Raw genomic sequence first — 27,248 nt, forward strand, 5'->3', positions numbered from 1 at the left:
AACCCACGTGTATTTAAGACTTTTCCAAAGACAAAAACAAAACAAACAAACAAACAAAAACCAACTTCCCTTTCCCAAATGTTTTCTTCTGTAATAATAAACAAATGGATGCTTTTTTGAAACAAGGTCTCTCTACATAGGCCCTGACTGCCCTAGAACTCACCATGTAAAGCAGGCTGCCTTGAACTCAACAGAGATCTGCCTGCCTCTATCTCCAGTGTGCTGGGACAAAGAAAATTCTTAAATGATGACCTTCATATAGTTTGGGAAAACAGAGACTTACAAAATTGGCTAATTACCTTATAATCGTTACTCTAAACTTAAATCGTGTAAACATTGAAAGGTGAACTCAAGACACACAAGCACGTCAACACTTAACCACTTAACAGGTCAAAATACTAAAAATGCCTTGTATTAAGAGATGAACCACTAAGAAGTAAGGAATATGAACTACAGAGAAAGCATGAACAGAAATTGGCTTTTGCTTCTCTCTCTCTCTTTTTGAGACAGGGTTTTTCTGTGTAGTTTCGGTGCCTGTCCTGGATCTCACGCTGTAGACCAGGCTGGCCTCGAACTCACAGAGATCCGCCTGCCTCTGCCTCCCGAGTGCTGGGATTAAAGGCGTGCGCTACCACCACCGCCCGGCTTAACTTCTCTTGAATATTGAACTTAATGATTCAATGAGCAGAGATCTTAAATCTAACATTGCTTTTTAGTGTCAATACTAGTTTTATCTTGATAACTATAAAATGTACATATATGTTAAATTAGATATTAAAATTCCAATATTATAACATTATTTAGAAAAAGGTGTACTATCCATTAGCAATTATTCCAACAGCAAAATTAGCCAACTTCAACACTGACAACAAAATATAAGTAGATCTCATATAGCGCGCGCATACATATAAGGACGCGAGACTCCATTTCCCATAACCTCCTGGTACTTCCGGCGTGGCCCGGCAGCGGGATCGCTCGGCTTCCGCGTTCGGGCCTGCGCTGTGTTAGAGGCGGCGGCGGCGGCGGCGAGGGACGCGGGCTACGGGCATGGACGTTTCGGGGCAGGAGACCGACTGGCGTAGTGCCGCCTTTCGGCAGAAGCTGGTCAGCCAAATGTGAGTGTGGCCGGGGGCGAGGACCGGGTGGTCGGCCCTTCCCCGCCGGCCGGGTGAGGCAGGGCTGGACCCGCCGCCGACCCTGGCTGGCGGGAGCCTGCGGGGTCCGCTGGGCGCCGGGGGCGGACGGGGGTCCTTCTGCAGTCTCCCTGGCCTGTCTGGGCGGACAGGGACTGCTGGCTAGTTTTCCTGGGGCCGAACTCTGCAAACCCAGCAGCCCTGGCTAGTGAGTCATCGTCCTGAGCCGCCTCGTCATTTGTGTGCTTGAGTGCAAATTTTCCTCTGCTTAGATTGACACTGAATACAGAAAGAGAAAGAGGCAGCCAAAGAGTTACCAGGGGCACCGCGCGGCTTATTACAAAAAACAAAACAACAAAACAAAATAAAACAAAAAACAGAAACCACCTCAGTGAGTTGGAGGAGGGTGGATGGAAGATAAAATTGGAAGATCATTGGAAGATTAGTAGGTGTTGGGGCTGTGGGCAGAGGGGCAGGGAATAGTGTTCCCTTCTCTTCCACAAGGTGTGTGAACTTGGCCGAACGGTGGCAGGAAGCAGCTGTGGAGGGTTAGGGAGTGAAGGGCTGGGGTGCCCCTGCTCACCGAGCACTGCTGAGTGCTTCTTTCACTCTGCCGTCTTACTGAGCTTCCAGAAGCGCTTAGAAGATGGCTTGTGGCACAGCCTTTTCCCTGAGGGTGGGTACTGTCGGTAAAGGAACAGATAGTACAGTTGTGTCAATGCTCGGTCGTGTTAGGTGAGTAGGACTGGAGTCGCCTGGTAGAGTTGGCGACAGATTGAGCGCTAGAAAGAAAAGTAGGAGGGCGAGAGGCCACCATTCCCAGCAGATGCCTGGGAAGTCATCATGAAGGACTCTTGTAGGTGGAGGGAGGGTCAAGGAGATAGGCAGGAGTGTGAGCAGGTGGTTAGTGATACGGATGTTGGGCAAACAACTTGTACCTGTGTTTTACATGTGATCTGCCTTGAAGTGGTCCAGCATTCATGTTGGGAAGGTCCCTGAGTCCCTGGAGATGAATTAAGGAACCAAGAGGCGGTTTGGGGAGTTTTTTGCTCTGGAAGGGGTTGGTAGGGGTTCTGTTTTTTCACTCACATTCCCGGTGCTCGATCACTGTCCATCTTAAGGTTTCATGAACGGTTGTAGAAGGCACAGTGCAGAGATTCCGAAGGCCCACGTTAGGTGAGGGGAATTGAAAGAGGAAGACAGATTCCAGAGAGAGGGGAATGTGTGGACACATCGGTGACTTACAGGATGGAGGGGTGGGGTGAAGCAGTGTGGAAGGAAGGCATCGGGACAGAGGAAGGAGTGGGTACTGGATCAGTGGCTTGGTACCACCACAGAATAACCTCGGACCGCTTTGCAGACAGTTCAGCAAACAAGTGTTTTGTTTTTGTTTTATATGTATGAGTGTTTGGCTTTCCTGTCTGTAAGTGTGCCATGTATGCCTCGTGCCCTCTAAGGTCAGCAGAGGCTGTGGGACTGGAGTTATGAGCTGCTTTGTGAGTGCTGGGAATTGAACCTGGATTTTCTGCAAGAGCAGCCACTGAGTGGGCTTAACCTCCCAGCCAAGTCTGCAGCCCACAAGTGCTTTATTGATGCACTTGAGATATATCCAAGTGAAGTCTTAAGTGTGATCTGAGCCCCAGGGCAAGGTTCTCTGGGAAAGCCCAGTAGATTTGGAGTAGTCAGTTGTTGGCACAGACAGTAGGGGAGGGCTGTGGAAGTGTCTGAGGTCTGGGGGAAGATTGAAGTGTACTGGATACGTCATAATGCAGCTTCCCTGTGGGAACTGAGGTGCCCTCTACCTCTGTAAGATATTGCTGCTTGTGTATTATTTTATTTTCTGTAGTAACAAATTATATCTGGTCATTTCTTTATGTCAGAGGCTCAGGTAAGATTTGGTGAGTGTTAGTTACAGGGCTGAAATTAAGATATTGGCAATATACACTTTTTTGGTTTTTTGAGACAGGGTTTCTCTGTAGAACCCTGGCTGTCCTGAAACTCCCTCTCTAGACCAGGTTGGCCTCGAACTCACAGAGATCTGTCTCCTCTGCCTCCAAAGTGCCGGGATTAAAGGCCTGTGCCACCACCACCCAGCTGATATACACTTCTTGATGGAACCTTTAGGGGCAGAACCTTCCAATCCCATTCAAGGTGCTGGCCAAATTCTCCTGCTTACACATGTAAGACGGAGGTATCTGCTTTCCTCCCTGGCCACTCGCCAGGGGTCAGTATGTGTTCCTGGAGGTTGTACCTTGTGCTTTCTTTGTGGCCTATTCTAACATTGGCTGGTTTTTCTGACACTCTCCAAATCCAGCTTGGAGAACATTCTCTGCATTTCACAGGTCAGTTTAGAATAATGCAACATTATGTGTCCTTAATCACATCTGTAAAGTCCCTTTTGAGCTATGGTGAAGGACAGTCACAGGTTCTAGGGAACAGGGCCTATGTATCTTTGTGGAGGGGGCAACATTTGCTTACCACATTGGGGTGAGCATATCAAAGGTTGCTTTTTAAGGGCAACACCGTGACAAAAAGCATTTTGGGGAGGAAAGGGTTTATTTCATGTTACACTTTATCCTTACCATCAAGGAAAGCCGGGATAGGAACTCAGCCAGGGCAGGAGGTGCTAGAGAGATGACTCCCCGTCAGTGATGAAGACCACTTGTAACTCTTGCAAAGGCCCAGGGTTTGATTTAGGCCCCTACTTGGTGGCTCACAGCCATCCATAACTCCAGTTCCAAGGGATCCAAAGCCCTCTTCTGACTTGAGCAGGCACCAGGCATAAACTGGTGCATTTCTATACATGCAGGCAACATCTTCAGAAACATAAAAAGCAAATAAAAATTGGAGAGCTGTAGTGGTGCATAGCTTTAATTTCAGCACTTGGGAGGCAGAGCCAGGCAGATCTCTGTGAGTTTGAGGCCAGCCTGGTCTACAGAGTTCTTGGACAGTCAGGACTATATAGAGAGACCCTGTGTCAAAACAAAACAAAACAAATGTGTATGCAGAGCAGGAGTCTGGCGGCAGAAACTACAGCAGAGACTGGAGGAGTGCTGCTTACTGGCTCCTTCATGGTGTGCTCAGCCTGCTTTTCTTTACAGCCCAGGAGCACCAGCCCAGAGGTGGCACTGGCCACAGTGGACTGGGCCCTCCTTATCAATCGTTGATCAAAATTCCCCACAGGCTTGCAGGCCAATTGGATGGGGGCATTTTTTAGTTAAGGTTCCACTCTTCCAAGATGACCCTAGCCTGTGTCAAGTTTACAAAAAAACTAAGCGAGCTCATTGGGTGTTCTCACTTCTTCAGTTTGCTTGTTTTCTCTCCAGGGTTTGCTTTGCTGGTGACTTGATTTCTTGTGTTCATAGAGTTTAGGAGGATTTATATTGGACTAATCTACACATCTTTTGTTCCGACTTCTTCCACTGTTTATGCTGTTGTTTAAATTTGGCCATTTTGGGAAATGCTTCAAGCTCTAGTGATTTATAATAGATGAGGAATAATGAAAGCCCAGGGCCTGTGTATCTTTGTGGAGGGGGCAACATTTGCCTACCACATTTGGGTGAGCACATCAAAGGTTGTAGGGAGTAGCTCAACAGGAGATCATTCATGTAGTCCCCAGGACGCCCTGGGTTCAGTCTTCAGTTGCTGGGGAATGTGGAGCTACGAACCACTGGGAAGGTTCTGGGAGCTTTCAGAGAAGATGAAACATCTCTCACTGAGGAGAAAGCAAGTTTGACAGCTGTGACTGGGAGTTGAGTCTTCTTAGCTTCCACTGTGTCTACCTCCCCAGCCCTTCCTAGGTCACACAAGTGAGGACAACCTGTAGCCCATGTCATCATCAGGCCGTCCACTGTCCTGTAACCTTGATTATTTTTTTGTAGCTCCCCTGTGATCCGGCTTCTCTGGTCTTTTCACTTTAACATTCAAAGTTCTTCCTTTGAATGTTGATTTATTTCTTTGGTTTTACTTGCTGGAGATTGAGCTCAGGGTCTTGGGTGTGCCCAGCATATCCTCCGCTACTGATCTGTATACCTCTAGCCACTGTCTCTCTAAAACAGTGGTTACCAAGTGTTTAGGGTATTCAGAAGATTGTGACTAAAGTGTGAGCCGCTTTCTTCCTTTCCACGTCTGCTGTGGTGTCAGTAGTTAGGACCCGTCCCTGTCCCTCATCTAAAGTGGGTCACCTTCTGGGGAACTCCAGTCCTCTGTGGTGTGCAGAGTACAGGAGGCAGTGTTTTCCTGGGGCCCACCTGGCCAGCCTCCCTTTACAGTGACCGTGGATTATGTGTTGTGAAACTGGAATACTTCCCTCCTCTGCACATTGCCTTTGTGACCTTGGCACTGCTTGCCCTTTCTGATCAGGCCCCTCATCTGTGAAATGATACTAGTTGGTCTCACAAGGATACTGGGAGGGACACTGAAGAGACTTCTGTGCAGGCTTTGTAGGGTCTGGGGCCCCACAGTGACAGGAGGTGCTATGGCTGGGGTTGATGAAGCCCGGGTGGTTTGATGCAGTGACATCTAAAGAAACCCAAAGGAGGAGGGTAGGTAGGAGGTGATTGATTGGTTCATATTGACTCTTAAGGAGGTATCCATACTTCCTGCACAGCCACAGGAGAGAAACTGTTCTTAGATCCTCCTAAGCAGGGTTCTGTGGGGCTTCCTTGTGGGACTTTTTGGTTCATGTTTGCGTGTCCCTGGTCTTCAGGCTCTTGGAAAACAAGTGCATCTGTCCTGACTTGTCCATGCCTGACACCAGGTTCACAGCAAATACATAAGCAGTGAGTGAATGCACATCATCAGTTACTTCTCGGTCTTTCTGTCTATGTGTGATACTGTTCTCAGTTTCTCTACCGTATTTTTTGAGACAAGATCTCACTGAATCTAGAGCTCACTGATTTATCTAGACAGGTTGGCAGCAAGTCCCAAGGATCCTCCTCTTCCTACCACCCCCCCACCCCCCACTTCCCCCCACCCTCTCCGGTCTGGAATTACATAGTTGTGTGTCCAGCTTTGTAGGTAGGTGGTAGATCTCAGACTCGGGGCCTCACTGCTTCCCAGCAAGCCCGTTACCTGCTGGGCCCTCTCCCTAGCCTGCTCCCTGATCTTAATTTCCTGCTGTGCCGTTCTCCCCCCTCCCAGGTAAGAACTGAGCACTGTTTTTGAGAACATAAAAACTGATAGGATACATTCAAGATGATCATAAACTTTATGTCAAGAGGAAATGTCCCCTGTCGACCGAAGTCTGGGTCTGTCATCTTCCTCTTGAGGCTTTTGTCTCTGGCACTCTTCAGTGTAGCGTGCTTCTGAGCAGATGCAGGAAGGGGTAGCCGCAGCCAGGGAAAGGCAGGGCTGTGTTAGTGTCCTGGTAAAATGTCAGAAGGCCAAGGAGTGCACACTGTGAGGCCAGGGCAGACAGGCAGTTGCCAGTGATTTTTGGTGTTTGTTCTCTCTCTACCAAAGTCTCACTCTTCATGGTGACACACGTCTTTAATCCCAGCATTACCAGCCCTAGGGAGGCAGAGGTAGGCCAATCTCTGTGAGTTCGAGGCCAGCCTGGTGTACAGAGCGAGTTCGAGAACAGCCAGGGCTACACAGAGAAACCCTGTCTCGGAAAACTAATCAAAAAAGACAAGAGTCTCATGCAGCCCAGGCTAGTGTTGAACTCATTATGTATCAGAGGTTGGCCTTGAACCGATTACACCATACCCAGCTGTGTTGAGTTGGCACATGTTGTCTTCATGCACCTTTTTCCTTTTCCTTTTTTTAAATTTTTGGTTTTGAGCTAGGATATCAGTAGGTAGACTGGGTAATTTGAACTGGTCTGGAGATGCTAATATTGTAGGCATGGCCCGCCACCATGCTCAGAGCCAGATGGACCTGTTCTAATTGTAAGGTGAGGAGGCAGGCCTAGAGAAGAGCTCACTGCTCTTACTCTTCATATTACAGATGGATGCTGGCTGGACCATACCGTGATGTTAAAGGCAAACTACCTTTTAAGATCTGGGAGAGTAAGGTTGTGTCCATTTCATGGAATTGGGTAAGCAGATGCTCAAATTTAATCCCAGCCAAGTGCAGTGGAAGCTTTTAGACAGGAGCCTGCCACTACTTACTGAGTCTCCAATTTATAATGTCAGGATTCTCCATAGACCCTTAGGAGACTGGAGGGTGAACCCCAAATGCCTTTTTTTTGGGGGAGGCGGGTTGAGAGTCTCATACCCAGGCTCATACCCAGGCTGGCCTTGAATTCCAGGTCCCTCCCTTCTCTACCTTGTTAGTGTTGGGATTACCATCACCACACCTAAGTTCCTGATGATCTTTGACCTCCTGTGAACCTACTAGAGCTGACATACTTACATTAATTTTCTGATCAGAGATCTTTCAGCTGTTACCTGATGGTGACTAAGGCTGTGTCTCATTGAAGATGATGCTGGCCATTCTGAGGTGGGGGACTGTGGGCACGTTATTTTCTGCCTGCTGCAGTCACTGGCTGGGGTGAAGCCATCACCTTAAAGCATTCCTTAGGCTAATAGTTTCAATTAGATACCCAAGGGAAATTTTTTTAAGTATTCTTGTGAACTTTCCAAACTAAAAGTGGGCAGCTAAGATCACAAAACCAAGCAGGACAGTTCAAAGACCCCCCATGACCCCCATGTCCATTTTTTTTGTACTCTATGTTCTCCCTTTAGCTGTTCTGATATCCAGGGTGTGTTTAGTGGCTGCCCACTGCCTGCAGACTCCACTCTTGAGCGTTCATTCTTCCTGCAGGCTGCACCTGCCTGCCCTACCCTCATTCCACATTACATCCAGCCAGGCTGCCCGAGGATCCTCAGAGGAACCAACCCTTTCCTCGACTGCTCTGTGCCTTGCTTGTTCTGCCCGAAAGACCCATCCTTCCTGTGGCTGAGCTGGGCAGCTCTTCTCCAGGACACTGGGCCTCCTGTCCTGTCCCTTGCCCCTGAAAGTCAGTGAAGACAAGGCAGTTTGTACAGACTGAAGGCTTGTTTCCTGCCTGCCTTAGCTCTGCAGGGTAGGAACAGTATGAATGCTTTTGGAATTAGCGTTCCTTCCTGTCTGGCCGTGAATGTTAGAGTGCACAGGGTTCTTGAGCCCTGTCGGGCACAGGTCACATGAGCACTGTTGTGGGCCTGTCGGGATGTGGTGCTGGGCTCACTGTTGGGTGCTTAGCTTGAGTAAAGACAGAAGTAACACATGCGATGTTGGTCAGCCACCTAAATCAGCTTGGGATACATAAGTGAGGATGAACCATCTAGCAATACACTATTGTAGTACTCTTAAATTTTCCTTAGCCATTTCTTCCCAAGATATAATCCAAGGGTGTTCATACCCTGGTGGAATGAGGATGCTCGCTACTACATCGTGGAATGGAGCTTTTTTATTTTTTAAGATTATTCTTGTTTTTAAGTGTGTGTGTAAGCGTGGATATGCACGGAATACAGGTGCCCTTGAAGGCTAGAATCCCCTGGAGCTGGAGTTACAGGTGGTTGTGAGCTGCGGGATGTGGGTGCTGGGAATCAAATTTGGAGCCTCTGCAAGAGTGATGAGCTCTCTTCACCTCTGAGCCATCTCGCCAGTTTCTAAAGCGGGACCTTTTGTTTTTCTTCAAGACAGAGTTTCTCTGTGTAGCCATGGCTGTCCTGGAACTTGCTCTGTAGACCAGATTGGCCTTGAATTCAGGGATCCACCTGCCTCTGCCACCTGAGTGCTGGGATTAAAGTCGTGTGCCACCACTGCCTGGCTACATGTGACTTTTTATCAGTTGTGCTCCTGATGCCTGTGGAGACCAGTAGAAGGAGTCAAATCCCCTGGAACTGAGCCACCATGTGACCATTGGGAATCTCCCCAGGTCCTTTGGAAGAGCAGACAATGCTCACAACTGCTGAGTCATCTCTCCAGTCCTCCTTTTTCCATTAAAACACATTGACGTGAAAAAAAAAAAAGATTTCTTTCTTTTCTGTGTATGAGTGTTTGCTTTCATGTAAGTGCATTGAGTATACACCTGGTGCCCTCAAGCCAGAAGAGAGAGGGTGTCAGACCCTGGAACTGGAATTACAGATAATTGTAAGCACTGTGTGGGTGTTAGAACCAGAACCTCGGTCTTCTGTAAGCAGGAGGTGCTCTAAACACTGGGCCATTTCTCCAGCCCTTGGTTTTGTTTGCTGTTGTATCGGTTTTTCGAGACAGGGTTTCTCCTTGTAGCCCGGGCTGTCCTGGAACTCAGAGATCCATCCGCCTGTTACCTCTGCCTCCCAGCAATGGGATTAGAGCCGTGTGCTGCCACCACCACCGTCTGGCTCTGTTAAGTAGTCCAGCCTGTAAATTAAGATCTTCCCATCGTTGAGTGTGGAGAAATATGAGTCGGTTATTCCAGTGCTTGTTGGCAATTCCAGGGCCTCCAGGCTAGCCTGGGCGACACACTAGGTCTTACCTTTAAAAAAAGATGGTAACTAAGGGGAGTAAACTCTTTTATTAGGTTTCTGTAGATAAACAATAGACACCTGATTCTAGAGAGACAAAAGATATTGAATTTACTGTTCCCAAGTGAGAGGCTCACTTTAACTATCAACTAGTTTCTCTTTTTCCCCTTTAATTATTTCACTTTTGAGGATATCTCCTATAATGAATATGTCTCTCTTTAAAAATTATTTATTTTTTATTCTTTTTTCAAAACACCCACTTGGGCAGGATGACTCAGAACTTGTAACCTACCACCTCCACCTCCTGAGTGTAGGATTGACAGGCTGGGAACTGAGTGTGTTGGCAAGCATGCTCCCACCAGGTCTGCATCCCCAGATCTCTTTTTTTCTTTCTTTTTGAGACAGGGTCTTACTGTACAGCCCAGTCTATTGAGTGCTGGGCTTATGTGTATGAGTGTGGCCTGTAAGTGTATATGTGCACCATGTGCATTCAGTGCCTATGGAAGCCCGAAGAGGGTACTGGGTTCCCCAGAACTGGGGTTCCTGTGGTTGTAAGCTGCTATGTGGGTATTGGGAACCTAATCCAAGGTGGGCGTGGATGTCGGAATGGAGTCAGGCTGTGTTGGGACGTGGCCTTTAGCACATTGTCCTGAACAGCCTTCTTAAGTGGTCCCAGTTTATATGTACAGCAGTGTCAGGGAATACTCCTTGCTTGATGCTTGGACCTGGTGTTTTCATAGCATCTGCCTTTATAGCAAGCAAGCAGTCTTTTTGAATTTGAATACACAGCCAAGTTTGAGACCCTCTCAGGTACAGTGGCAGTCAGACTAGACAGGATGGTTTTAGGAGAAAGCCTATGAAGGAAAGAGGGTTGGATTTGGAGAGAGAGTGTGTGTGTGTGTACTTGTATATGTGTGAGTGTGGTCGCATACATGCACTTTCAGAGGAAAGAAGGGAGGAGGCACATGTTAGGTACCCACCCTGCAGAGAAAGCCTGGATGCTGTGTGGATTCTGAGAGATGGGTGCAAGGTGATTTGGGTTGTGGGCGTCAGTACCAGTGCTTCCAAGGAGAAATGTTCCAGCAGCAGTGGTGTGGAAGGGTGGCCTGGACGCAGTCTTCTGAAAGGGGCGTAGGATGAGCCTGCTGTACAACTAGGCCCTATCACCTGCCTTAGTGAGTCTCCTCTGCTTCTTTTCCCAGGGGAGGGCTATGGAGTGAGGGGGTACAGACTGCAGCCTTGGCCTCGGAAGTGGCTCTGTGGCAGCAGCCTCAGCCCCGCCTCTCTCTCCTCGGCCCCGCCTCTCCTCGGCCCCGCCTCTCCTCGGCCCCGCCTCTCCTCGGCCCCGCCTCTCCTCGGCCCCGCCTCTCCTCGGCCCCGCCTCTCTCTCCTCAGCCACGCCTCTCCTCAGCCACGCCTCTCTCTCCTATTTTGGTCAGTATAGCCAGAATTTTGGGTGTAGCATTTCACTCCCTGCCAGATAACATTATAGGGGATTGAAAAACAGGAAAGTGTTTCTGTAATCTCTCTGCCCAGTTGTGCCATTATTAACATAGGGATACATTTCCCATAGATCTGTGTGCTTCTAATATGACTGAATGACTCATGTTGGTAGGCACACACACACATGACTGAATGTCTTATGTTGGTAGGCACACACACACACGACTGAATGTCTTATGTTGGCAGGCACACACACACATGACTGAATGTCTTATGTTGGCACGCACACACACACATGACTGTCTTATGTTGGCACGCACACACACACACATGACTGAATGTCTTATGTTGGCACGCACACACACACATGACTGAATGTCTTATGTTGGCAGGCACACACACACACACATGACTGAATGTCTTATGTTGATAGGCACACACACACACGACTGAATGTCTTATGTTGGCACGCACACACACACATGACTGAATGTCTTATGTTGGCAGGCACACACACACACACATGACTGAATGTCTTATGTTGGTAGGCACACACACACATGACTGAATGTCTTATGTTGGTAGGCACACACACACACACATGACTGAATGTCTTATGTTGGCAGGCACACACACACATGACTGAATGTCTTATGTTGGTAGGCACACACACACACACACATGACTGAATGTCTTATGTTGGTAGGCACACACACACACATGACTGAATGTCTTATGTTGGTAGGCACACACACACATGACTGAATGTCTTATGTTGGCAGGCACACACACACATGACTGAATGTCTTATGTTGGCACGCACACACACACATGACTGAATGTCTTATGTTGGTAGGCACACACACACACACACATGACTGAATGTCTTATGTTGGCAGGCACACACACACACACATGACTGAATGTCTTATGTTGGTAGGCACACACACACATGACTGAATGTCTTATGTTGGTAGGCACACACACACACATGACTGAATGTCTTATGTTGGCACGCACACACACATGACTGAATGTCTTATGTTGGCAGGCACACACACACACATGACTGAATGTCTTATGTTGGCAGGCACACACACACATGACTGAATGTCTTATGTTGGCAGGCACACACACACATGACTGAATGTCTTATGTTGGTAGGCACACACACACATGACTGAATGTCTTATGTTGGCACGCACACACACACACATGACTGAATGTCTTATGTTGGTAGGCACACACACACATGACTGAATGTCTTATGTTGGCACGCACACACACACATGACTGAATGTCTTATGTTGGTAGGCACACACACACACATGACTGAATGTCTTATGTTGGTAGGCACACACACACACACACACATGACTGAATGTCATATGTTGGCACGCACACACACACATGACTGAATGTCTTATGTTGGCACACACACACACATGACTGAATGTCTTATGTTGGTAGGCACACACAGAGACTTTTCTGAGTCCAGTTCTGAGTTGTAGTTTTTTTCCTGCCTGAGGCTATTCTCTCTGCCTGGCTGGTTCTGGCTGCCCCTGTGTGTCCACAGCTTCTATTCACAAGAGGCATAGACTTATGCATAGCCCTCCACCTGCCTAAAATGAACATAGGATTTAATACTCTTTTGGGGAAAGTTCTTCCATGGACTTTTGAACGTTTCCAGAAGTAGAGATAATCGGAAAACATTTCCAGTCCTCTGAGAGGTAACAACATGTGACCTTACTCTTTCACTTCCACTCTCTACTCCCTCCTGGGCTGTTTTAACTCACACCCAGGATGCCATGTGATTTGTAGCTGAGTGCTAATCTCTGGAGGTAGGGCTTCTTGTCCTAGAACCACAAAACCACATTGACAGTGTTGTGTAGTTGCTTGGTGGTGGTTGAGGCGCTCTGGACCCCAGGCTGACATCAGAGCAGAGGTCAAAGGGTCTCCAGCTCATGGTTCTTGTTTGTGTGTTTGAGTTGGGGTCTCCCTATGTAGTTTGGTTGCCCTGGAGTTCACTGTGCAGGCCATGAACTCACAGGGGTCGTCTGCCTCCTGAGTGCTGGGACTGAGGCCACCACTCCCTCGGCTAGTTCTTTGGAGATTAAACCAACAGGTTGGAAATACCAGAAGCTCATGTCATTTGAGCCAGCTCAGAGTTTAAAGGGTGGCAGGCTGGCTGTTCTTCAGGCTAGCCCTCGTTGATCTCACCCGCTGGCCTTCCTGGGAGGAGCAGGAGGAGGAGAGTGTAGCTGAGCAGTTGAGAGAAGTGTGAAGAGAAAATGTGCAAGGCTCCGCTCTCTTCAAGTCCAAAATACCCATTCCTATATGTAGGCAAAGAGTTCAATTCTGAAATAGGCTATTTTTGTCTTGTGAACCTGCGGCTGGAGAGATGCTTCAGTGGTTGGCGTGCTTCCTGTTCAATTATGAGAACGGAAGTTTTGATCCCAGCACCCATTCAGCAAACTGAGCATTTCACAAGCACACCTGTAACTCCAGCTCTGAAGAATTCACACTCTTCCTAGCCTCTGTGTGCACAGATGTGTACCCCCCACCCCCATGAATGAATCTAAAGTCAGGGAACCTGCAAATGTTTGTTGACTGCTTGTTTGCTAATAAAAGGAAGACCTTGTACTATAGTTTGACAGATGTGCCTCAGCTACCTGTGCGGTTTAAGAGCCCAGGTGTTTCCTTTGGTGTCCAAACAATTGATGTCTCACCATTTCCTCCCTGGAAGGTGAGACCACCTGGCTTTGCGGGCAGGGAATTGCTGCTGTACGTTAGAAGGTGAGCAGTGGCATTGGCTGCTGGCACTCTGAAGACCCCGAGGAAGCAGGAGACTAGATGAGAACCAGGCTTGTGTGGGGAGGACAGAGGCCTTTCCTCTGGGGTGTAGGGAAGCACTGGGGCTGAGCCAGAAGGTCCCTTTCAAGAGTGTGGACATGGTAGCCTTTCCTCCCCCCAAGTCCCACCAACTTCTGTTCTGTGACCTGGTTTGTTGCTAGAAGAGAAGCTTTATGTCTTTTAGCTGACACAGGAAGGCTTAGAAATGTGAATAAGCTGAGAATGGAGCCAAGAGGGAGAGCACTTGCCCAGCATGTACAACCTGGACTCCATCCTGAGCACCACAGAAAGAAAAATGAATCAGATTTTCCTCAACGGTGGCTGATGTTCATTGTGGAGTTCTCTGTGGCATATACTTTTCCTCTTAAGAACAGAAAGACATTTTAATTTATACTCTGAGCAAGCACATTTCTAAGTTTTTGAAATAGCTTTAAACCTTAAGAAGTTTTTTCTTTTAGATTTATTTTAAATTATGTTTCAGGAGGTTGTGCATGCAGGTGCCTGAGGAGGCCAGAGGAAGGTGTCAGATCTCCAGGAGCTGGAGTTGCAGGTGGTTGTGAGCCACCCAACATGGGTGCTGGGAATTCAACTCTGGTCTTCGGAAGAGCAGTACAAAATGTTAACTTCTGAGCCATCTCTCCAGCCCCAGGAGTTTTCTGTGTCTGTGATACATCATGAGCATTTAAAATCACTGTGTTCTGTGTATGTGAGTGTTGGCCTGTGTGTATGTCTGCGCACCACATGCACTTAGGGTGCTCATCAGAAGAGGGTCTCAGGCCCCCGGACGGGAGGGACTGTGGTTGTGAACCACTGCGTGGGGTGCTGGGAATGAACACGGGTCCTCTCTAGGAGCAGAAAGTGCTCCTCACAGCAGAGCCGTCTCTCTAGTCCTTTTCTACCCACCTCCTTCTGAGACAGTCTCACTATGGCAGCCCTGGCATTCCTGGAACTCTGAGGTCTGTCCGCTTCTGCATCCTGAACGCTGTCTTTAGAGGAGTGGACCACCACTCCCTGCCTTTTGAGACAAGGTCTCATTCTGTACCCCAGGCTGGTTTCAACTTGCTTTAAATTCCTGCCTTAGCTGCCCAAATGTCCTATATTACAGGTGTGAGCTGTCCTAACTCAATAATTCACGGTTATTGGTTAGTGACTATATCTCAGTTTCTAGTCCAGGAGAACCTGGAGCAGACTGCTGGCCTCAGTCACTGGTCGGAGCTGAGATGAGAAGGTGAGTCGCCACAGTCAGCTTTCATGATTTGATTTTTCCCCACAAATAACTTTGTATTTGTCTTTTTTAAAGACAGGGTCTCTCTGCGTAGCCCTGGCTGGCCTGGATCTCACTCTGTAGACCAGGCTAGCCTCGAACTCAGAGATCCACCTGCCTCTGTCAACCGGTGCTGGGATTGAAGGCGTGCGCCACCACCGCCTGGCTATAGGGGCCATTCTTATTCAGACCACCACAGTAGACAATTTAATATTTAATGACTAAAATTTTTTTGTGGTGGTGTACATCTTTAGTCCCAGTATTCAGGAGACAGAAGCAGGCAGATCTCTATGAGTTTAAGGCCAGTCTGGTCTACATAGTGAGTTGCAGATCAGCCAAGGCTACATGGTGAGTCTGTCTGTCTGTCTGTCTGTCTCTCTCTCTCCCAAAACTAAATAAATGAATAAATAAATGTATTAGGCTAGTCATGGTGGCACACACCTTTAATCCCAGTGCTTGGGAGGCAGGGGCAGGAAGATGGATCTCTAGAGGAGTTTGAGCCCAGCCTGGTCAACATAGTAGCTATAGTTCCAGACTAGCCAAGGCTACATAGTGAGACACTGTCTCCCTTATTCTTGTGTGGGGTGGGGGTGGGGGTGTAAGGCTGCAGGTAAACATTGGGTTCTTCCATCAGAGCTCTCTGCCTTATTTCCTGAGACAGGTCTCTGACTGATTAGAGGCCAGCAGGGCTCCAGGATCTGCCACTCCGAACTCTCCGCACTGTGGTTCCTGATGAGTGCTGCTGGACCTGGCGTTCTGTGTGGTGCTGGGTCCGCGCAGACCCTCACTGCGCAGATCCTCATGGTTGTGCAGCAAGCGCTTTACCCATGGAGACGCCTCCCAGCCCCCTAAAATGTGAACTGCATATGAACTGCAAACGTCATTGGCCTTCTGCTCTTCTTGGCCACCTTTGACCTTTGTCCTCTGGCATGTGTCTGTGTTCACACTAACTCGCACATGCTGCTTCCTTATGTTACCTGAATGGTCTGCAGACTTGCTTTGTAGCCCTGCACTCTATTATCTCTGCTTCTGTTCCCAGTGTTTGGCTGAGTGAATCAGTAATGTTCACATTTTATGCCTACACAATCAATACGCCATGCACAGAGGCATACTGCTGTTGATAGTTGGTTTTGCCTTCAGGCAGGTGGGGTGTTGCTTTTCTATCTTGTTGATAATTTACCCATGTCTTTTTACTTGTGTCTCCGCACAGTTAACCTTGGGCTTCTTGCTACTGGGTTCCCCGTCCGTTGTAGTTTTTTCCTGGGACCTGCTTTCCATATCTTCTAGGTGTGGCATTAGGGGCTTTTCCAAAGAGTAGGTCCCTAGTGGTGTCCCGTTGTGAAGAGGGGGAGGTAGGAATGCATGGAACAAAAGGGACGCCTTTCCTTTGCTCCTTGACAGATGGTGGTGAAAAGGTGGCAGACATCTTTAATACCCGTCTCTGGTGACAGGCCTGCCAGAAGCTCTGCTGTCCTGATGCTGTGTGCGCCTTCCTCGTTGTCTTCTAGTACTTGGTTACTAGTGGTTTAGGTCTAAACACTGGGGGAGGGAGCTGCCATGCAGTCATGTGCTTCTGTTCCGGGTGGGTGAACAGACTGTATACACAGGTAGTAATTGGCCAGGAGTCCGCCTGGATAAAGATGGTGTGGGCAGAAATTCCTAGCACTTGGCAAGGGAGACAGGAGGACCAGAACTTCAAGGTCATCTTCAGTGACATAGTGAGTTCAAAGCCAACCTGGACTACATGAACCCTATCTCAAAAAACAAAACAACAGCAACAAAAACAAAACAAAAAGCAAGGACTGGAGAGATGGCTTAGAGGTTAAGAGCAGTGGCTACTCTTCCAGAGGTTCTGAGTTCAATTCCCAGCAACCACATGGTGGCTCACAGCCATCTGTAAGGAGATCTGTGCCCTCTTTTGGTGTGCAGGCATATGATCAGGCAGAACACTGTATGCATAATAAATAAATAAATACATCTTTAAAACAAACAACAAAAGCCAAGGCCAGGTAACCTCAGCACTCAAGATGAGAGGAAGGAGGATCTCTGAATTTGAGGCCAGCATGGTCCACATAGTGAGCTCAATGATAGAACTACATAGAGAGACCCTATTTCAAAAAAGCACCACTAACAAAAAATAAACCTTAAAAAAGGTGAGGGGGCGGGCTGCTGTCTTTTGAGCTCAGGATGGTGAATCTGACACCCAAAGGGGAAAGGAATCTTTCAGGAGACCAGAGGAGTTGATACCCTTTCCCTCGGTGTGAAAGAAGGCCAGCCAAGGAAGGAGCCGGGCATTGCCTGGGTAGAGGGCAGTGATGAAGAGAGTGAGGTCAAAGAGTCCTAACAGAGCTGAGCGGGTCCCAAGGCATGGGAAAGGGTCGGCAGGGGTCAGGGAAGAAGAGTGGACAGACTGCTCTGTGCTTGTTAGCACAGCCATGGAGGAGGGCCTTTGTGCTGGAGTGCTAGAGTGGTCCACTGTTGAGGATGCCCAAGATGAGGCAGTCCATGTGGGGACAGCTTGGTCTGAAGGAGCTGCAGGGACTCACTGGTACCTCATCTGGGAAGACAATAATATTACTGTGCACTGGACTTTATTAGAGGATGCCATATCACTGTACAATTAGGATCTCTGACTACTTCTCCTCCTCCTCCTCCTCCTTCTCCTCCTCCTCCTTCTTCTTCTTCTCTTTTTTTTTTTTTTTGGACAGGATCTCACTGTGTAGCTCTGACTGTCGTGGAACTATATAGACCTGTCTGGCCTCAGACTCACAGAGATGCACCTGCCACTGCCTCCCGAGTGCTGGGATTAAAGCAGTGGTTCTCAAACCTTTCTAATACTGTGGCTCTTTAATACAGTTCCTCATATTATGGTGACCACAACCACAAAATTATTTTCGTTGCTATTTCATAACTATAATTTTGCTACTGTTAATAAATCATAATGTAAATATATGACGTACAGGATGGTCTTAGGTGACCCCTGAAGGGATCATGACCCAGGTTAGGAACCACTGGATTAAAGGCTTGTGCTGCAATGCCAATTCCCCCCAGGGTTTCTTACTGTCTCACTCATTGCTGCTTGGGCAGTGCCAGGCAGTGCCTTTCAGATAAACATATGCTTCAAGGGCAGCTGTGGAAGTCAGGCCACCTTCCAGCCTTTTTGTGAAGGGAGATCTGGGCCTGTAATGATTATCAGTCCATTCTAAACCAGACACCAAGGCAGCTGTGGCCAGGACAGGATGATGGGTGACATAAGAAGGGGCCTAGTGTCAGGCCCCAAGAGAGACAGGAGGCTGGGTGTGTCAAAGTGCCTGGAAAGCACTCTGTGGGTGGGGAGATGGCCAAGCTCATTCAGGGTGATCAGAAGGCTGGATTGCAGCCAGGTTTTCCAGGGTTAACTATACCTGATCATAGCCTCTGCCAACCTGTGGTCTAACAGTAAGGGAGGACTGAGTCAGGCCACACCCAAGACCTGCAGGGGTGAGGGTGTTGGGACAAAGTGCATTGGAGAAGAAGGCCAAGTGCTTGGCTGCTTTCCACTCTACTTGACTGGAAATAAGCAAAAACATTTCAAAATATGGTTCACATCTGGCTTTATTAAATATGAAGAGACTGTCTGTGTGGGCACCGTGAATGGGATGTAAGACTGGCAGAGCGTGGTGTTGTTCTGTAGGCTCACAGCAGACCTGGTTCTTCCAGCTGGGATTGTATCCTTCCATGTGGCGTGGTGTGCGTTCATGTCACCCCTCACCCCCAGATGTTCCAGCTTGTCAGGATAGGATTATCCTTGGCTCCCAGCTAGGTTGATGCCTTCAGTTCTGGGTCTTTAACAGTTGGTTCCCATGCCCTCTGTATCATGTGACGGCACTCTGATGGGAGGGTAGAGGTCACCCTTCAGCAATGTCCCCTGGCATCTGATGATGCAGGAGAAACTTGAAGTAATAAAATGGATGCTGAGGAGCGCTGCCTCCACTAGTACTGGAAGCTAAGTGGTACCCTGCCCTGACCAGGCTAGTTAGGAACTGTAGGAAAGAAAATGCTGCCATGACTGAAGCCCGTAACAGGCCATTAGGCCCATCCCCACATCAAAGGACAGGCCTTGAAAGGGCAGCTCAAGGGGGCTGCAAGGGTCTCAGCCACCCTTAAATCCTGACCGCCCTTGAGTCAGCTCTCCTGTGCTCGTCTCAGGAGAAGCCCAGCTTTGCTAGGTTTTCAGATGTAGTTCTGGCCCTGGGTAACAACTTGAAAAGAACAACGTTGGCCTTTGTTGTGTTACTCTCCCATCTGCCCAAGTGGCGAGACTTACAGTCTCTCTGTTTAAGTTGTCCAGAGTGTAACCGGGACCTGAGGGGGATTTAAGGATGACGGTGTATGTGGAGTGTCTCAGCCCAAGGCCTACAGAAGCAGGGAAGGTTTTCAGTTCCCTTTTGTGCATTAGCCAGGGCCAGTCATGTGCTATTACTAAAGAGCCTCCTCGTCTTTCCTTTAGGAACCCCAGTACGCAGAGTGATTTCTCACTGGGAAGGCACATTAAGTTGATGTCCTGGGACACTTTGCCTGCTGCTCACTAAGCACCTTTCTTTGTCCAGGTCACTGGTTGTGATTAGTTGTCTAACTGTCTGAAAGCTGACACAGTCTGCTCTGTCCTGGATCTGTCTGCTCGCTGCAGGACGCTGCTGCCGGCTGTTCTTACTGAGCTAAGGCTGGACTGCCTTGACTGGTTCTAGTGAAAGGAACTGGTAGCAGTTTGGGAGAGCCCTCTTAGGAGCCTGGCTTGGCCTTTGGTGACAGCTGTGTCCGACACAGAGCCCATGTGTGACTATGTCCCCTCAGACTCCTGTGCCTGCTCCCCTCTTCCTGTGTCCTCATCAGTGTTCTGACTGTGCTGCTCATCTGCAAGTGACTTGCTGCCCTCCCTTGGGACCTGGTGTTGGTAGACTGTTCTGCACCTCAAAATTCTTACTGAGCTTTTGTGGCTGTTTACCTCTCGGTCCCTTTTTTATACCTGCCAGAAGGCAGAAAGGGAACAGATAGGGCTTTGGGGACACAGGTGAGGCATGTGTTAATCCTGAGATTCTATGGAGAAAAACCAGTTCTACCATTTTGGGCTAAATTAAAGCAAGCTTTTATTAAAATATTAAATACTGACCAAGATGGAAATTGGTCAGGAATACTCCCTGGAACTTCCAGCTGAGTGGCCCTGTGACTTGTGTTGTTGGGGCTTTTATGGACAAAACCCATAGGCCACCGTACTTTCCCCATGAAGCTTTGTCGTTATTTTTCAAGAACTACAACTCCCAGAATCCCAGGAAGTTACCTGCTCCTTGGGCAGGTGAGGTTTACAGGTTATTTAGGGTACAACACATGCTTCTGAACACAGGTCCACTTCATCTCAGTGATGTTTCCATCTCCAGTGTGGAAGCCTTGCAGCCTCGGCCCCGGTGCCCTGGGTCTCCAGTGGCCCCGCTCCTGCCCACGTCTGTTCCTACACTGCCTGTGGACTGGTTCTCGGTGCCGCTGTACTTCATCACTGTCGTGCCTCTGTGCCTCCAGGGACCGTTCTCAGATGTCTGCTCCACACCTTGCAAGCAAGCACCTGCTGCTGCCATCTTGTCTGCCAGAACTTCAGATATGCCTATTAGTGGGTTTAGCAAAGTGATGTTTTACATTTAATTGGATTTATTAACTAGTGTGGCATAGAGAGGGTATGCGTGTGCTATGACGTGCACGTGGGGTCAAACTCAGGTTGCCAGGCCCGTGTGGCTGTTGTTTAATCTGCTGAGCCGTCTCACTCGTCCCAATGTGTTCGGTGTGTCTCATCATCGATGTTCCTACGTGTGCTTTTCCTGTGCTGTCAGAGGCGAGGGGCCGTAGTCCACACACCTGGTCTTGAGTAAGTAGACTGAGTTGGTTTGTGTTTTGGAGGTCAGAATGCTTTGGAGTACCAGCTTCACTGAGTTCCAGTTCAGAGCCCCCAACTTGCTGATTTGTTTACCTGCAAGAAGTCAGGCTGCTAGCAGAGCGGAGCAGAGCAGAGCAGAGCAGAGCAGAGCAGAGCAGCCTGGCCGCAGGCCCCGCTTAACACACTGCTTTCTTTCTAACATATACACACCTGTGCTTTCTTTCTAACATATACACACCTGTTCTTTCTTTCTAACATATACACACCTGTGCTTTCTTTCTAACATATACACACCTGTGCTTTCTTTCTAACATATACACACCTGTGCTTTCTTTCTAACATATACACACCTGTGCTTTCTTTCTAACATATACACACCTGTGCTTTCTTTCTAACATATACACACCTGTGCTTTCTTTCTAACATATACACACCTGTGCTTTCTTTCTAACATATACACACCTGTGCTTTCTTTCTAACATATACACACCTGTGCTTTCTTTCTAACATATACACACCTGTGCTTTCTTTCTAACATATACACACCTGTGCTTTCTTTCTTATACACCTGTCTTCTTTCTAACATATACACACCTGTTCTTTCTTTCTAACATATACACACCTGTGCTTTCTTTCTAACATATACACACCTGTGCTTTCTTTCTAACACATACACACCTGTTCTTTCTTTCTAACACATACACACCTGTGCTTTCTTTCTAACATATACACACCTGTGCTTTCTTTCTAACATATACACACCTGTGCTTTCTTTCTAACATATACACACCTGTGCTTTCTTTCTAACATATACACACCTGTGCTTTCTTTCTAACATATACACACCTGTTCTTTCTTTCTAACATATACACACCTGTTCTTTCTTTCTAACATATACACACCTGTTCTTTCTTTCTAACACATACACACCTGTGCTTTCTTTCTAACATATACACACCTGTTCTTTCTTTCTGACATATACACACCTGTGCTTTCTTTCTAACATATACATACCTGTGCTTTCTTTCTAACATATACATGTTGTATTTCCTGGAACAAGGATTACAGGTGGTTGTGAGCCACGTGTGTGCTGAGAATCAAACTCGGGTCTCTCAAAGAGCAGCAAGTGCTCTTAACCACTGAGCCATCTTTCCAGGCCCTCATACCTGTTCTTTCTTTCTAACATATACACATCTGTTCTTTCTTTCTAACATATACATACCTGTGTATGTACAGGTAGAGGGAGGCAGTATGTGTTCTGTTTGGCCCCTCATATTGTGAAGTAGAACCTTTACTAGGATAGTCCTTTCATATCTGTGTATAAAATGTATTTTAGATACTTTATTGTTGTTTTATATTGGTGTGAACTGTCTCCTGTTCTCAGTAAGTAGAAGTTGGAGCTGGTCTCTTTGGCCCTGTTAGGAAAACATGAAACTGCTGCACAGACTCTTGCCTTGGGGGATGGGATGTGACATGTGTGGACTGTTGATTTTACAGGGAGGAGGCTAGCACTGCAGCCCCGCTGTCCTCAGATGGAGAGCTGGGTGGAGGCTCAGGCCACTCAGAGGCCTGGAAATCAGAGGCCTGATTACCAATCATCTCAGCAGTCTCTTGGGACAGTCCCTTCGTTCTTCCTGCCCGGGGGCTTCTCTTCTTTCTGGGAATCACCTTCCTGTCCCCCTTCTCGAGGCCCGGCCCTTACTCTGGTTAGCTCTGGCCACCGCTCTGCCGAGGGCCTCTCCCTTCATCCCCCTCCCGCCCGCACGTGGCCAGGCTGGCTACCCCGGGATGCACCTGTCTACTGGGGAGACCTGCTAGTGTAGTATGTAAATATCTCTTCTTTTGTATTTCAGTGAGGATGCCATGAGGAAAGCTGGTGTGGCCCACAGTAAATCTAGCAAGGATATGGAGAGTCATGTGTTCCTGAAGGCCAAGACCCGGGTAAGACCCTGCTGGCCAAAGTCCCCAGCAGAGCAGTTCCAGGAGGGGAGAGTTGCTGAAAGTGAGCCCTTCTGCGTGGATCCTGGAGGGGGAGTGCTTGCTGATCTCAGATACAGCTGGCTTCACCACAGCACTCTGGAACCTCCCGTGTCCATGGAATAGGCAAGACTCCTGGATGGGCACTGAGTCTGCAGGTCCTGCCTCTGACCCCGTCAGATGTGTGTAGTCAGCCCTGTGATTCCTACAGGGAGCTCCTTGGATCCCACTGCTCCTATGGAGGAGAGGCTGGCTTCATGCTCCTGGAGCCTGCACATCCCTGATGCACAGGATCCATTCCTCTTTGGTTCCTCTGTTCAGAGAGGTGGGCAATGTTTGGTAAAGTTGAGCTTGGAGCTTCCCAGGTGGAGTTGGTAGAAGGATTTCCAGGCTGGTGCAGCACCATGGCCTTTAGTGACTTTCTCATAATTTGTTAGCTCCCAGGAGTGGAGGCTGGAAGTGGAACAGCGGGCTGGGAGGGCGGCTCAGCAATTACAGACCAGACTGTTCTCGAAGAGGACCCAAGTTCTATTCCCAGTACCCATGGAGGCTGGTTCGCGACAGCCAAAACTCCAGCTCCATGGGTCTTCTGGCCTCCACAGGCACCTACACTCTCATGCACATTGGCTACCCGTTCCGCTCCATTCCCATCTCCACCCCTACCCGCCCACAATTTTAATGTAAAGCTGATGTGGTGGTGCATGGTTTTAATCTTTAGCACTTAGGAGGCAGAGGCAGGTGGATTTGAGGCCTGCCTGGTCCACATACTGAGTTAGGCTAGCCAGGGCTACAAGTGAGACCATCTCCAAACAAACAAATAAATCCATTAAAAAAGTAAATGATCCATTAAAAAGTGATGCAGAAATGGCAGACATGAAGTGAAGCTGAAGTGCGTCTCTGTTTACATGCACATGGAGGGACAAGTTTCAAGAGCTTGTGGACTGCTCTCTGGGGGTATGACATACATTTTGTTCTTCTAAAAGTATTATTGAGATTGAATTAAGGAACTGAAATGCACCCATTTGAGGTATATAATTCAGCCGTCTAGGATATTCTGAGTCATGTGGACAGTTACTGCAATGTAATGTTAGAATATTTTATAGAAGCTTGATACACATTAGCAGTCTTGCTCCATTTCCCTCTAGCCACAGAAGCCACTCACCTATTTTATTGCTGTGGATTTTCCCCTTTGACCTTGCTTTATAAACACAATCGTAATGATTTTTGCAACTTCTTTCACCTAGCATAATCTTGTCAGGGTTCATACATTAACCATGTTGTAGTGCATACTTGATTCTGTTTTTCAAGACAAGATTTTATGGTTGTTTTTGCTCTTTGCTCTTTTGGGGGCCCGCCACCCAGCTCCCATGTAAATACACAGAGGCTTATTCTTACTTATAAATGCCAGGCCTTAGCTTGGCTTATTTCTTGTCAGCTTTTCTTAACTTAAATTATCCTACTTTTTGCCTCTGGGCTTTTATCTTTGCTTACATCTGTAAATCTTACTCTTACTCCATGGCTGGCTGTGTGGCTGGGTGGCTGTGTGGCTGGGTGGCTGGGTGTCTGGGTGGCTGGCTGACCGGCTGACCCCTAGCATCCTCCTCTCCTTGTTCTTGCTCTTTCTTCTTCCCAGATTTCTCCTCCTATTTATTCTCTCTGCCCACCAGCCCCGCCTATCCTTTCTCCTGCCTTGCTATTGACCATTCTGCTCTTTATTAGACCATCAGGTGTTTTTAACAGGCACAGTAACACAGCTTCACAAAGTTAAACAAATGCAATGTAAAAAACCACAACACATCTTTGTATCATTAAAGCAAATGTTCCACAGCATAAACAATTGTAACACACCTTAAAATAATATTCCACAACAGTAGACTAGGCTGGCCTCAAGAGATATGACCTGCTCTGTCTTCTGAGTGCTGGGATTAAAGACATGTGCATGATGACTGTCCCTGATTTCTTTCTTTGTTGAGTTATATTAACATCGTTTTCTGTATACTGGTGTAATCAGTCTTCATTTGGGTTGTTTTTATTTTGGGGGCTATCGTGAACAATAACTTTACTTTAAATACTCACTAGTTTTTATGTAGAGTTGTTTCATTTCTCTTGAGGAAACGAAAACTCCCTACATACTTGGGGTTTGAGTCTCTGACTCATCACTATTAAACTTTTCCAAAGTAGCTGTACTGTGTGAAGTCCAGCAGCAGCTCAAGGCTCTGTTCCCTCCACATTTGTCCTTGTCTCTCTTTGTTACTGCAGCCATTGGTACCGTCACTGTGGTTCTGATCGGTGTTTATCTGGTCAGTAATGACATCCATGTGTAAACATTCTGTGGTGAGATGTACATTTTTATCCTTGGATGTTTTTAAGTAGTAGTTTATATATTTGATACATAGATCATTTCATTTGCAGTATCTGGGAGATGGGTGGTTTATTGGTACATAGATCATCTCATTTGCAGTATCTGGGAGATGGGTGGTTTATTGGTACATAGATCATCTCATTTGCAGTATCTGGGAGATGGGTGGTTTATTGGTACATAGATCATCTCATTTGCAGTATCTGGGAGATGGGTAGTTTATTGGTCCTTTGTATTTGTTTTGCAGTGGTGCTGCTGGTGTCAGAGACTCATTCAGAGCAGTCTACCACTGAGCTGTAGTTTTGAGACATGGTCTTTCTCTGTAGCCTTGATTGTCCCAAACTCACTCTGTAGCCCAGGCTGATCTCGAACTCACAGAGATCTGCCTGCCTCTGCCTCCTGAGTGCTGGGATCAAAGACATCTACTACAGTTAAAGGAATTTTGGTAAAGACTTAATCGAAGCCAGGCATAGTGGCGCACACCTTTAATCCCAGCACTTAGGAGGCAGAGGCAGGTGGATCTCTGTGAGTTCAAGGACAGCCTGGTCTGCATAGTGAGTTCCAGGACAGCCGGACCTACATTGTAAGACCCTGTCTCCAAAAAAAAAAAAATTTTAGTTGAATCAATCAGCTATTTCTAAAATATTAGTTTTGTTGGTTCAGCTTTGTTTATTGTCTTAATTCATGACAAGCCAGTCTAAACTTAGTGGCTTAAAGGAATAACCCTTTAGTTTTCCTGGGTCTGTGGTCTGGAGTTGAGGTGGTTGGAATTGTCTAGCTGGGTACTTCTACTGGTCTGTCTTCTGCCTTTCCTTGTGACTGCTTTTTGAGGGGCTGGGCTGGGCTGGAAGATCCATTACAGGCTTCACTCGTGATCGTGTGTGGCTCTTGCTACAGGACCTTCACATAGTTTCACTAGTGACATAGCTGAGACTTGGTTGTGTCACTGCTTGTTTCTGGAGGAAGAGCTGGAACTTCTAGTCCTCAAGTCCTAGAGCGTCTTTTGTATGTAGGAAGTCTAAGGCCAGTGCGGCGGGTCGGGAAGGGAAGTTACCTCTGCCTTTTGGTGTGATCAGTGGCCTGTGTGGGCAGGGAGTCCAGTGACGGTTGCGTTCCCACCAGAGACTAGCCATCTCCAGAGAACCTTCTAGTGGCTGGTGAATAAACCTTAGCTCCCAAAGGAGGTGCCCAGAGGTTCATCAGCCCCTCCCCAGTGCAGTTCACTCTGCCTTGGTCGTTGATTTTTACAAGTGGCGCCTCAGTGATCTCTTTTGAAGCCATCTCTAAATCGCTAACTCCACCAGTAGGCCCTGACTAACTGGGGGAGAACTGCTTGTGGGAGCAGTGTTGACTAGTCTGTCTGTCTGTCGCCTTTTTGTTTGTTTGTGTGAGACAGGGTGTCACCATGAAGCTTCTGTCTGGCCTGGAACTCAAAGAGACCAGCTTGCCTCTGTCCCCATGTGCTGGGATTAAAGGTGCACGCCACCACACCTGGAAACGTCTATTTTTAGTGACAGACAGTTGCTTGCCCTCTTTTTACCCCCTGTTCTCCGTGGAGGTAGGTGCCTGCAGTTGTAGTGGGAACCTTCCTACCCAAGGTACCGTGGCACCCCAGGTTCACTGTGCCCGCTCTGGTTTCCAAGGCTCTGTTAGAACAGTTGTGAAAGAGATTTAAAAGGTCGTACTCCAGAGCATTGAGGAGAACGAGGAGGGAGAGGAACTGGAAAGTCAAGTTGTGGAGGAAGGGAATGAGCTTTCCTTGAAATCCTGGCAAGCATACAGGTTCAGGAGACAGCACCCTCTTCTGGCTTCTGCAGGCACTGCACCGGGGCACCACCCTTCACAACACACATAATTAAAATAAGATCAGAGATATTAC

The 27,248-nt window shown here is 47.8% G+C and overlaps 1 protein-coding gene across 1 annotated transcript in view; it reads left to right on the plus strand.

The window, feature by feature from the left end:
- The first annotated feature begins 964 nt into the window (after positions 1-964).
- Positions 965-27,248, plus strand: part of Med15 (mediator complex subunit 15) — a 64,543-nt gene continuing 38,259 nt past the window's right edge. Inside the window, 2 exon segments of the mRNA XM_028862753.2 lie at positions 965-1,115; positions 22,887-22,974. Coding sequence (XP_028718586.1) covers positions 1,048-1,115; positions 22,887-22,974 — 156 coding nt within the window. The 5' untranslated portion in view covers positions 965-1,047.

This window comes from Peromyscus leucopus, chromosome 12, assembly GCF_004664715.2.
Source record: "Peromyscus leucopus breed LL Stock chromosome 12, UCI_PerLeu_2.1, whole genome shotgun sequence".
In the NCBI taxonomy this organism is placed as follows: Eukaryota; Metazoa; Chordata; class Mammalia; order Rodentia; family Cricetidae; genus Peromyscus; species Peromyscus leucopus.